The sequence below is a fragment of the Dendrobates tinctorius genome, unplaced genomic scaffold (assembly GCF_039654945.1).
Source record: "Dendrobates tinctorius isolate UK_male_01 unplaced genomic scaffold, ASM3965494v1 ptg000120l, whole genome shotgun sequence".
Classification (NCBI taxonomy): Eukaryota; Metazoa; Chordata; class Amphibia; order Anura; family Dendrobatidae; genus Dendrobates; species Dendrobates tinctorius.
The window spans coordinates 21,661,696-21,674,942 of NW_027361788.1; the positions used below are offsets into that span (position 1 = coordinate 21,661,696).

General features: G+C 44.9%; 1 protein-coding gene across 2 annotated transcripts in view; it reads right to left on the reverse strand.

Annotated features, from left to right (window-relative positions):
* Positions 1-1,021: 1,021 nt before the first annotated feature.
* Positions 1,022-13,247, reverse strand: part of PLXNB3 (plexin B3) — a 61,740-nt gene continuing 49,514 nt past the window's right edge. For both annotated transcript variants that reach the window (XM_073590893.1, XM_073590894.1), the window contains 17 exons: positions 12,940-13,170; positions 12,241-12,402; positions 9,089-9,237; positions 8,866-8,966; positions 8,503-8,720; positions 8,230-8,408; positions 8,080-8,146; positions 7,314-7,620; positions 6,239-6,342; positions 6,077-6,164; positions 5,834-6,000; positions 5,597-5,757; positions 3,387-3,534; positions 3,113-3,177; positions 2,637-2,712; positions 2,430-2,504; positions 1,022-2,002 (listed from right to left, as the gene is read on the reverse strand). In XM_073590893.1, the coding sequence (XP_073446994.1) occupies positions 1,898-2,002; positions 2,430-2,504; positions 2,637-2,712; positions 3,113-3,177; positions 3,387-3,534; positions 5,597-5,757; positions 5,834-6,000; positions 6,077-6,164; positions 6,239-6,342; positions 7,314-7,620; positions 8,080-8,146; positions 8,230-8,408; positions 8,503-8,720; positions 8,866-8,966; positions 9,089-9,237; positions 12,241-12,402; positions 12,940-13,170 (2,403 nt within the window). In that variant the 3' untranslated portion in view covers positions 1,022-1,897. The remainder of the gene's footprint in view (positions 2,003-2,429; positions 2,505-2,636; positions 2,713-3,112; positions 3,178-3,386; positions 3,535-5,596; positions 5,758-5,833; positions 6,001-6,076; positions 6,165-6,238; positions 6,343-7,313; positions 7,621-8,079; positions 8,147-8,229; positions 8,409-8,502; positions 8,721-8,865; positions 8,967-9,088; positions 9,238-12,240; positions 12,403-12,939; positions 13,171-13,247) is intronic.

Sequence of the window (13,247 nt, forward strand, 5' to 3'; positions counted from 1 at the left end):
AACATGTTGTCTCTGTCCAAATATATATGGACCTAACTGTATAAGATCTGACCAAATATGTTGATAAAGATACAGATAGATTTGTAAGGAAAACACTTGTTACACATGCATAGGGGTACACTAATTTGTAATTTGGGTAACATCACATATATACTAATGGATGGCCCCAGAGAAGTTTTTATATAGATACAAATGTGCAGGTTAACCCGTATAGGTTAAATCTTATCCATATAAACTAATGCATAAAGAAGAGAGTCTCTATTAGCAGCATGGCTATACGACTTCAAACCTATCAAGTATGAACCTAAATATTAACAAGATGGCCCTATAGTTTCAAACCGGAGCCCAAACAAATAATGCTGGAAAAAATTGATGAAAAATACCACATATCGAGAGGTCAACCTAACAGGATTAATCCTGTAAGATGCAGTCTTTGTTTGGACTAACATATTTTTAAAGCTGAACAGTCTCGAAAATATTTTATACAAGGATGTTCATCCACAAACAAAGCGAGTCCATCCACGAGATGTTCGGACAGAGCGTGTAAATACAAGCAATTTTTCAATTTACTGCTCATTAAAATGTTCAGCCGTTCTCGAGATATTAACATTTTTATTTGGTTTACTGCTTGTTGCCTTGGAGACTGACCACTGCTGATAGACGGTAGAATATGTCCAGTGTTTACAAGCTCTTTTCTACTGAGCTTGTACGCACTGTTTTGATCTGCCCAGCATCGCTGGAGCGCGTTACCACCTCCTAATCCCGGCCAGCTTCAGCACAGTGACTACAAGCTAGAGAGCAGCAGTGGTCGGTCTCCCAGGCAATGAGCTGTAACCAAAAGAAAATGTTAATATCTCAAGAACGGCTGAAAATTTTAATAAACAGTAAATTGAAAAAATGCTCGCTTTGGCAATGTCCATCTATGAAGATGGGAATAACACTTTAGGCTGTCAGGGCATGCTGGTACTTGTACACTAGTTGCATTATAGGGTAAAAACAAGTAAAAACTCTGACAAATCTCTTTCTAAAAAATCATTTTATTTGCAAAACAGTCTGCATAAAAAGAACAATAAATATCATTATAACTATGTACAGGCTTTGCATAAGTTAGAAACAAACAAAAGCGATATAACGCTCTCTGGAGACAGACACACAGAGCGCGGTGATGAAGACTGTCCCCTAGGGTACCACCACCAAACATAACGGTCACACCCCTCACAGGCACCGCCTGGCGATACAATATGGCCACCATGTAACAGAGCACACGATGCCTTGTATTCATGGTTCTTTTCTCTGTAACACCAGGGCCAGTCCAGTAAGAAGCTCATAAAGCGCATACATATTGTATATTGAGGGACACAAAGGAGAATGGTGCATGTGTATTATGGCCCATGGCAAACAATCAGAAATCCCATCGTTTGCTATAAGCAATACCTCTTCCCTGCCATATAATTATAATATACATCCACACAGTGTATTACTTATTAATTCCTTATTATACAGTGGAAGGGAATAAGGCCAGGGCGGCATACTGCCCCCCCTCATAAGACATAGGTGGACCCCCGACAAACCACAGGAAGAACCAGAAAAAAGGCACTTGTACAGCTCCACTGAGGTAGGCAGTGCACTGCATGGCTGGTGATGGAGGAAAGGATTCTCGATAGCGCCAATTGATACGGTGGAACACGTCATTTCACCTGTATTATGGAAAGAAAGTGCTAAAAAGGTCAAATGTCATTTGTTCTGAAGAGTTTGCGGGTGCCGTTCAATGACACGAGAGTTCCCGAATCGCACGTCTTCTCATCAGATGGCAAAGTCCTAATAGGAGACCACCAGGTTTGTTCCCATAAGTCATTACTATGGGATGTGAGAAAAAGTCATGGGACCCCCAAATCTATTATAGATCTGTCACTTTGTTCTCCACCAAAGCAGAGATCTGTTGTAAGCGATACGCCAGCTGCATCTTCTGTCCGCTGGGATCTTCCTCCAGGGCCTGGCTTATCTGTTGTAAAAGAAAAAAAGAAAAAAGGTTAGCGGGAGTGATAAATTTCCTCCGTTAAAAGACAGAAAAGAAGCTACAAAGTCTCTGTCAGACCATCACAGTGAGCTCACTGATGGCATCTCTGTTAACTCATTCTGCAGCCACCAATTGCCAGTGCAACACCGAGGCTATAGAAGCGAAAAACAGTGCAAGATTTTAATGGAAAAGTGATTTTTAGCTGAAAAATACCCGCATTAAAGAAAGAAAAAAAAAACATCTTGGCCCCCTAAAGGTGAGAAACCGCTTTAAACCCAAGTAGACGGGTCAGCAGAACAGACATGTAATCGTCACACAGCGATAAGACACTGCCAGATGCAACTACTGACACTTATCTCTGGACGCGTTATTTTCCTAATCTGTTTCTTGTGACGGTGAAAGATCCACTCACCGGATCATAGTACTTATTTATGTAGTTGTACAGCTCCTGCAGCGCCACCATGGAGTTCAGGTCATCCGCGTGAATCTGAATGGAAGCACAAAGGACAGGTGTTATACATATATACATTATACGGCCCGGATTCTGACAGCTGCAGAGAAGACTTAAATGGGCAGATCTAGATCCTCGGGTCGACGCAGACCACCAAAACTCACTCACCCCTGACAGCTCTGTGAGAGAGGAGTTCATCTCCTGGTAACTAGCCGGGGTAGTATCTGCGATGTCAGCGTAGTACCTGTATAAGAAAGAATATAGAAAAATCATCTGTTGTAGGTCTAACAGGGGCAGGATACATTCATAGCTCGTCCGACTGACCACTATCCCCCCTCACATTCATCCAACATGTATTCGGTATAAAAATAAGCGGCTGCCAGGCACCTCAAGCGCAATCTTATCTAGAAGGATCAGGCATGTTCAAATTCAACATGTCCAATCTTTTATTGCCTAATAGTCCAATGTACTACAGTTCACAGTGAATTTCCCTCCCTTAAATTATGAAGGGTGCTGTAAGAAAGGTCTCTATATATGGGTCTGTTCCCCCCACCACTGAGACCCTGTGAATTCAGGTAAAGAGAGTGACAAAGGGGCACCAGACCACCCCCCTAGTCTTCTACAATGGGTGGGGGTGTACTTACTTCTCCACCAGCTGCTTGTATCGTGGGATTTCACGAGCGTACAGTAATTTATTAACGGGTGAGTCCTATAATGAAACAAGGACATACTCAATCCAGGCACAAAACACATATATAACATAATGAAATACAGATAACATATATATACCATCAGTGAGACTATGAATTCTTTAGTGTACGAGCAGTGAAACTATTGATTCTTTATATATATATATATATATATATATATATATATATATATATATATATAAAAATCACACACACTCTATATACTCACTCTGCCCACTTTGTGCTCGGAGATGGTACACGAGTCGATGAAGGTCTGAGCAATGACTGAAAGAATGGAATCCACATTCTCCGACACCTCGATATCGAAGACCATCTGAGGGTTCTTCAGGATGAGCACCCAGAACCTCTGCATCAGGCTGCGGCCAAGCAGAGATACAGATGAGCCTTGTTGTGATTTTTATGACATTTTATAAATGGATCCCCCCAATAATAACACATTGCAATAAATCTGTATATACTGTGCTCCCCCTGGTGGCGGCAGTGTGCTATTGAAGCCCAACTGCAGCAGGAGCTGGGGAATTGGAGCACAGTTTATCACATGTTCAGCAAATAAAGCTTTTTGTGCAATAATGAAAAGTTATACAATTTTCCAATATACTTTCTGCATCAATCTGTCACGGTTTTTCAAGATCTCTGCTTGCTGTCATTCACGAAGAATGTTCTCCAGTTACTTTCTAGGGGATAAAAATTATGTCCTGGTCCTGTGACACAACAAAGGTGTGCACTGAATGATCGCAAACGGGCATCTTAAAAGCCAGGAAAAAATAATATTGATGTCCTGTCCTTAGTTTAGGAAATTAATATTAAATTGGGAGGGAGGGGACTGGCTGGCTGCAGCTTACACCTAAGGCTGAGTGCAGACGTACTTTTTGGACTTCCGCGCAGAATGGAAGAAATCCGCAGGTTAAATAACCTGCATTTTTCCTGCGGATTTCTTCCATTTTTCATGCGGTTTTTGTGCGGTTTTCCATCGCGGTTTTCCCTCTGCGGATTTGGTGACAGGGGAGATAGAAAACCGCACAAAAGAAGTAACATGCTGCGGATTTTGTACCGCGGAAAAATCCGCAGCGTCTGCACAGCGTTTTTTTTTTTATATTGATTTAAAGGCTACTGTACATCACAATGCAGAAATGCAACGTTTCTGTGCAGTAAAATCCGCTGCGGAACCGCTGCAAATCTGCACCGTGTGCACACAGCCTAACAGTTTTTTTCACCTTCAGCTGAAGTACGGAAAAACGCGCGTCAGGGTGTGAGGTGGAGGCTGATGTGGTGACACGCTGCACTTCTATTATTTGCTGGTATGTCTAACTCCATGAATGGTGTATAGATGTCCACTGTTGGGACTTGTTCTAAATAATCTATACATGAGCATTACATTGCACAAATCCTGTGGGTGTATATATATCTGTATGTACATTTCTATATTCTGGTAGTCCTCTGTCATCTAGTGGCTACCTTTTGTCCTTTCTTCTGATTCTATTGTGTCCCTCTTCAGCCTCCTCCCTATTTTTTATTGCTGTCTTATTTTAACAAATCTTATTATGTTACTTGTATCTTCTAATAAAATATGTAGCACTTGTATATATTTGTTTGATATTTTGTCTAAATACTTTTATGAATTTATTTTTGGACCTAAGACAGCAACAATAACATAGGGTCATCCTCTACGTTCAGAGGAAAGAAGGTTCAATCAAACATGGACGGCAATTCTTTACTGTATGAGCAGTGAGACTATGGATTCTTTTCTGTATGAGTGAGACTATGGATTCTTTACAGTACTAGCAGTGAAACTATGGATTCTTTACTGTACAAGCAGTGACAGTATGGAATCTTTACTGTACAAGCAGTGAGACTGGATTCTTTACTGTACAAGCAGTGAGACTATAGATAATATACTGTACGAGGAGTGAGACTATAGATTATATACTGTACGAACAGTGAGACTATAGATTATATACTGTTGGATTGAGACTAGATTCTTTACAGTACGAGCAATGAGACTATGGATTCTCTAATGCACGAACAGTGAGGCTATGGATTCTTTACTATGCGACTGTAAGAATCCGGATTATTTACTGTACGCAGTGAGACTATGATTTCTTACTGGAGAAGCAGTGAGACCATGGATTCTTTAAAGTAAGAGCAGTAAGGATATGAAAAATATGCCACATGATCATGGTTGATTCACTAAACAAGTACAGGAGGGCCTGACTGCCTTTCTTGACATATACAACATTACAGGTTATGGGACGATAATCCAGAGAACTAGTCTGAGTGCCTTGTGCGGAATCAGGAATGAATTTTTCCCCTAATATGGAGATATTAGTGTCAGCCTAATAGGCTTTTTGCATTCCTCTGGACCAGCATGTCAGATTATAGGTCACACTCGATGGACTTGGGATTCTGACCTACACCCACCTGTGAGTCTTCCAGATGTGGACCGTTTCCTTATCTGCGATTCCATGTTTCTCAGCCATTTCATCCAGGAAATCAAAGTAGTATTTAATGGCAATGGGGACAGGTCTGTTCACTCCCAACATGGCCTGGAAAGTGTCATCCACAAACTTCTGCAGCGTGCCCTGTGAGGGGTAGGGATGGGTGAGCCTAGGCCGGCCCTGACCATGACCCTCCATATCTGCGGGTGACCCTCCTCACCTTCATATACAGCAGGCGCGTCAGGTAGATCTCGGGGATGGCTTTGGCGCGCTCTCTCTCTCGCAGGCTGCTGCGGCGCTGCTTACACACCTCAGGTTCCTCCACAGACTTCACCAGGTGCCATATTCTGATGCCGCCATCGTCGCCATCCTCTAGCATTGGGGTCTCTGATAGAAGTGAGATACGTAATGGGTGGCGAACATGGCGCTGGGCATATATGACAATTCTGACCAAAGTACTCACTCTCTCCACCCAAGTAGTAGTTGCTCGGCGTCTCACACTGGTCATTATGTAGCCGGGGGATTAGAGTCACGGTTGCGGCATCCGGGACCTGTTACAAGAAATGAATGGTAAAACCCATCCTGAAATCTGGGGGTCCCACAAAAACCACACTAGACCCCTTACCTTATAATGGTTCAACGTGTTCAGCCTCTTCCAAAGACCCTGCGCTAATGACGTCAAGTCCTCATCCGAGAGAGTCAAATGGCCCGCCTGACCAGAGCGCCACTCTGTGGAGACATCAGATATTACACATCCAGTCTGCGTACTCATTGCAGGGTCCCTCCAACATTACACAACAGGACATTCATATGATTAAAGAGGCCCCACACAAGACTGTTGGTTTCAGAGGGACCTGTCGATCTTGTGTAGGTGTCTTTTTTTGCCCCCCACTACAACAGGTAAATAAAAAAAATCAGACATGTTAAATTTGAACATGCCACATCCTATGTACTCACGAGAGATAAGTCAACCAAAAATGGCTTATTCCTGTCTCAATATTTTGAAAATATGCACGCTCAGCCAATCTGAGTGTGCATGTATAGGAAGGGGGTGCTATTAGGTATAGTGTATGGAGAAACAATCCAGCAGCTTTTAAAAGGTTTATCAGCCTCTTTAAACCCTCAGCAATCAACTTTAATCTGGAAGCAAGAACACCATTTTCCTGTAGCACCTCCAGAGGCCAAATGAAGTATTACACAGTTTCCATTATTATCAATAGGCTGCCCATGTAAAATCCATCATCCACCCGGGTCCTCCAGACTGACAGATGCTCTATATGCTAGCTAGTAGAGGAGGGTCCTGAACAAAGGCCCCTTCTATAAACCAATAATTACCTATTAGAGTATTTAAAGAGGAGTTTCCCAAGCCAAAAAGTCAGTCTAGAGTTTTCAGCAGGCTCCTTATCATCAGAGGCAGTATTACAAAATGCTGAAAACAAGATTCTACCCAGCTGGTAACACAAAATCCACCAATTACAATGGGTGATGTAACAGCTAACCCGTTTCTCCTCCTTTCAAAATGACTTGCAAACGCGCATTATATGCTTCAGTACAAAAGATACGATCAGAGTCTGATCATTGTGGCTAATGTACATGTGTTGTTTCCTGAAGCAATGATTAGAGCCTAAAAAAGCCCCAGTGGTCGTTGTGAAAATATATAATACAGGGTATAATTGTAGATATACCAGTTTAGGTCTTACCCAGGTCAAGCGTATGGACAGGAGGTCGCTGGGAGAATGGCGTTCCTTTGTAAATATGGCTCAAGATCTTCCTTTTAACCTGTGTGATGGTGTCGGTGTCCAGCACTTTGACAGGAACCTGCTGTACCTCTGCCCCATTCTTCACTATGACGGTTAGTGTCATCGGCCGGTACTCTATGTCCTCCCTCAAGAGCCGCCCGTCATTCAGAGTGCGCTTAGCTTTACCCGTCACCGCGTCCACGGGGCCCTTATCCACCTGATACATGATAGCGCGATACAACTTGTACAAAGGCTCTGCTGCCGCCTCCTGCGCAGAGAGGAAAGGAAGACACTGAACAGGTGGGGTTCCCCATAACGAGATATTACACCTGCCCCTCTGTGATCGGCCATTTTTAGAACCCCGTTATCATTGCTCCCTCCAGAACACGCATCCCTGAGGCATTCTAAAAGATAACACACATATGAGAGGTGGCAAAACTGTCTTAAAGGGGTTCAACAACCTTTTTTTCTCCATTTTGCCGAAATTTGCACTTTATTCCTAAGGGGGGGCCTGTCGTACACTTGCGGTCCTCAGCTCCTCTTCTCCCTCCTTGATTGACAGTGGCTCTGCTGCATTACGCCACCAATGGAGAAGAGAAGAGCTGAGGACTGAAGCGTTGGATGATGATGATGATGGAAAAAAAGGTATTCCCAACTTAGATTAGGACGATGTGAAGAAAGAACATGCCAAGGTCTCTGCATCGCTACGGAAAGTCACATTACTCACCCGAAGGAAGGAGTGCAGGCAGATGGACATCCAGTTGGTCAGCAGTTTCTCCACTATGGTCTCTGTCCTGATAACAGAGAGAAGGGGTTTAGGACACCATGGTTTGGGGCCTACCAGTAATAACTATGCTCTGCACAGTTCAGCATGTACCTGCGGAGCAGAAGTTTGGGATTCTTGGCCACACACTGGTCTATCAGGTTACACAGAAGGGTCTTCATCACATCCGTCAGATACTCCAGTTTACCGTGCAGAGCCACCGTGAGCAGGGAGGCGGCGTGACAGCGGTCTCGCTGCGAGAGCGTCACTTGGGCATCCAGTGTCTCAATCAGCTGGGACACGAGATGTAACATGAGGTTGAGGTCTCATTTTATATTCCCAAGATGTCAACTTTTGTCTTAAAAACCTTAAAGGGGCTTCTCGTACCTTGGTAAGGAAAAGCTTATTGTTGAGCAGGTTGGACAGCTGGGTAAGGCCTTGCTCCACTGTGGCTCGCCTGCTCTCTGGGACGTCCAAGTGCTTCCGGAGGGGCGAGACGGTGTCCCCGGGGAAGAATATCTTTTCTGTGTATGTTGTATAGTCGAGAAAGGGAATGCCCGAGCCTTCAATGTCGCTAGTAAGATCCATCATTTCGGTCATTAGATCTGAAAGAGGAAAAAATGTGAACACTTACGAGCATGATCTGCTTAACAGAGTGTGCACGTGTCCAGTAGGAAAAGAGGTGTAACGGCGACCAGCTGTGCATGGTCTGCTCTACGCTAATCTGGAAAAGAGACATAAGGACAATACCAGTAAACTCCTTTCTGCACTGGTCTCCCACACTAGTCTCCAGGTTCTCCAGTTGTACGAGGACCTTCTCATAATCCCTCTTTGCCTTCTTACTCTGTCTCCTGTAACAAATGCATATGAGTTACATATCCCCAGGGCAAATCTCGCCTCTGGTGTGCCAACAGTCACCGGGATGGCAGCTTTTGCCACAATTTATGAGGAATAGTGATATTTATGATCATACCGGTACATGAAGATGATGATTAGCACAATGGGGATGAGCAGAGCAACTCCGACACCTATGCCAATCTTTGCTTCTTTAGGGAAACTAGACTGCCCCTCCTCGTCATATTTCACTTGGCCGAGGTTAAACTGGAGATTTCCCATGTGCACCTTAGTTCAATAATCATAATTAAAAAAAAAGTATGAGGTTGTTGTTGGCTGTGTTACATACAGTTAGGTCCATATATATTTGGACAGAGACAACATTTTTCTAATTTTGGTTCTAGACATTACCACAATGAATTTTAAACAAAACAATTCAGATGCAGTTGAAGTTCAGACTTTCAGCTTTCATTTGAGGGTATCCACATTAAAATTGGATGAAGGGTTTAGGAGTTTCAGCTCCTTAACATGTGCCACCATGCTTTTAAAGGGACCAAAAGTAATTGGACAATTGACTCCAAAGCTATTTCATGGACAGGTGTGGACAATCCCTTGGTCATTCTCAATTAAGCAGATAAAAGGCCTGGAGTTGATTTGAGTTGTGGTGCTTGCATTTGGAAGGTTTTGCTGTGAAGGAAACATGCGGTCAAAGGAGCTCTCCATGCAGGTGAAACAAGACATCCTTAAGCTGCAAAAACAGAAAAAACCCATCCGAGAAATTGCTACAACATTAGGAGTGGCAAAATCTACAGTTTGGTACATCCTGAGAAAGAAAGAAAGCACTGGTGAACTCATCAATGCAAAAAGACCTGGGCGCCCACGGAAGACAGCAGTGGTGAATGTGACACCCCAGAGTCCGGTTGTCACAGTGACATTGCCTCCCTCTATGAGGTGAAGTCATGCTTGGAGGCAGAAAGGGGACCCCCATGCCAGGTAACATAGATTAAATCACAATACCTGCTGCAGGTCAGAAAAGGGAGCTGCCTTATAAATTCTGGCCAGCAGAGGGGTTGGTGAGTCAGGTAGAAGTGAGCTGAGGGAGCTGTCATGGAAACGAGAGCAGCTGTGAGGAAAATGACAAGGCAGTTAAAAACGTGAGGTAAAAAGATCTTTCTGGAAGATCCAGTCAGTTGAGGACAGGGAGCTGATCTGTAAGGAGCTGGTGAGGGGCAGCTGATCTGTGAGGAGGAAAAGGATACGAGCAGAGACAGAGAGGCTCTGGGGAAGCTACAAAATGCATATAGTAGCCCCCAGAGCTAAGCGCTATTGGCGAGAAAGGGACGCCAGAGTCCTTGGTGGTCAGGAGCTGTATGTCCTGACCGCTGAATCTGAAAGTACAGGGGATTGTAAATTCCTGTGCAACATTGAGCACCTGACGGCACGGCAGCAGATAAGGAGCCCGGGGCTGACGGTGAAAAGGACGGTACCCGTGGAATAGGCTCATGCTGACAGCCGTACAGATTAGTGAAATCATCACGCAATTGAGGGTCTCAGCTTAGTTATAAATAGCAGAGACCCACACACAAAGCGCAGAAGGAAGGTCCTAAATCCCCACCTGGCAAGGTGGATCCCCTAAATGCCTCCAGGTGAGCCGGACTCAAGCCATCACCTGTATGTGGTACTCCGGATTGCAACCAATTGCCAGTAAAAGGTAAAGAAACTGCACCTCTCTGTGTCCTCCTCTCATTTCTCTGCACCCCAACGTTCACAGCCATTTTGACTATTAATCTAACATCTTTGCCCTGGGACTATTGCTCTACATGTGGAGAGCTATTTTCACCTCAGCTGCGCCACATCAACAGTCTCAGGGGAACAACACCGCAGCGCTGGTCACCTCTGACCAGAATACCACAGGTGGCGTCACGTATTTAACCATCTATAAACTTTATCTTCATTTTTACCATATCACCAACAACTTTTCCCCTTCCCCTTTCATCATTTTTTATTTAATGGACGCCCCAGGGCCAAGGACCGGGTCGCCGCCGCCGTGACACCGTCCCCCCATTGAAGTCGACGGGCCTGGTACCGAGTACCCCACGGTCCTGCACAGTGTGCTCGTGCCCTCACGCCTCCGCGCGCGCGCCCCAGGTGCTCCATTGACGATCGCAGAATAGTCTCCATGGTGAAGAGAAACCCCTTCACAACTGCCAACCAAGAGAACAACACTCTCCAGGAGGTAGGCGTATCAATATCCAAATCTACCATAAAGAGAAGACTGCATGAAAGTAAATACAGAGGGTTCACTGCACGGTGCAAGCCACTCATAAGCATCAAGAATCAAATGGCTAGACTGGACTTTGCTAAAAAAACATCTAAAAAAGCCAGCACAGTTCTGGAAGAACATTCTTTGGACAGATGAAACCAAGATCAACCTCTACCAGAATGATGGAAAGAGAAAAGTATGGCGAAGGCGTGCTACAGCTCATGATCCAAAGCATACCACATCATCTGTAAAACACGGTGGAGGCAGTGTGATGGCTTGGGCATGCATGGCTGCCAGTGGCACTGGGTCACTAGTGTGTATTGATGCTGTGACACAGGACAGAAGCAGCCGAATGAATTCTGAGGTATTCAGAGCCATACTGTGTGCTCAGATCCAGCCAAATGCAGCCAAACTGATTGGTCGTCGTTTCATACTACAGATGGACAATGACCCAAAACATAAAGCCAAAGCAACCCAGGAGTTTATTAAAGCAAAGAAGTGGAATATTCTTGAATGGCCAAGTCAGTCACCTGATCTAAACCTAATTGAGCATGCATTTCACTTGTTAAAGACTAAACTTCAGACAGAAAGGCCCACAAACAAGCAGCAACTGAAAACCACCGCAGTGAAGGCCTGGCAGAGCATCAAAAAGGAGGAAACACAGCGTCTGGTGATGTCCATGAGTTCAAGAATTCAGGCAGTCATTGCCAACAAAGGGTTTTCAACCAAGTACTAGAAATGAACATTTTATTTACAATTATTTAATCTGTCCAATTACTTTTGGTCCCTTTAAAAACAGGGTGGCACATGTTAAGGAGCTGAAACTCCTAAACCCTTCATCCAATTTTAATGTGGATACCCTCAAATGAAAGCTGAAAGTCTGAACTTCAACTGCATCTGAATTGTTTTGTTTAAAATTCATTGTGGTAATGTCTAGAACCAAAATTAGAAAAATGTTGTCTCTGTCCAAATATATATGGACCTAACTGTATACACAGGAGAGGAGGCAAAAATTCAAGAATACTAACCACAAACTCCGGCAAAGAAGAAGTGGAGTCGAGCGGCGTTGGAGCAGTAAGAGGAGGCTCACAGTACAAGTGGTTGTGAGTGAGAGTCTTCACGGTACAAATACCATTTCCAATCATTGCCCGAACTTCTTGTTTGCTGATGCCTGAATCTAGGCCCTCACCCTGCAAAACAACAGAATACAGCAACCTAATAGATATATGCAACACTTTAAATTTATCCTCAGGCTGCACTTTACATTCTGCGTGTTAAGATTACAGCTTATGGGAGAGCTACACGAGGCAGGGGACACCGGCAGAAAGCCGCCCGAGGTTAGGGACACCGGCAGACAGCTGCCCGAGGCAGGGGACACTGGCAGAAAGTCCACCTGGGACTACTGAGAGAGCCGCCCCACCTCCCGAGGCCAGCGACTTTGGCAGAGAGCCAGCCTCACTCCTCATTCTCAACACCCGCCCTCCCACACCGCGACAGAGCCCCCTCCGAGGCCGGAGACGTCGCGACAGAGCCCCCTCCGAGGCCGGAGACGTCACGACAGAGCCCCCTCAGAGGCTGGAGACGCCGCGACAGAGCCCCCTCAGAGGCTGGAGACGCCGCGACAGAGCCCCCTCAGAGGCTGGAGACGCCGCGACAGAGCCCCCTCAGAGGCCGGAGACGCCGCAAATGCTCCCGAGAGCTATCAGCTGACTACTTTGTATTCGTACCTCTATATCCAGCACGTTCCCGGGTTTCAGGCTATATGGTTTGCCGGGGTTGTCACGGTTCAGAGGCTTCAGGACCGGGTTCTTCTGGTAGGTGAAGTTCTTTCCGAGGCTGCTGTATGGAAACCTGACATTGTCTAGTATAAATAATATATCCACAAGGATGGAGTTGTCGGGGACAGACGGTGAGGTGCACTCCATGAATGTGGAGTTTTGGAGACACGGTTCACTAATCTGATAATGGAATGTGAAAAAGCAAAACCATGATTACAAATAAAAACAAAACAGTGCTGAAAGACCACAAAGTACTA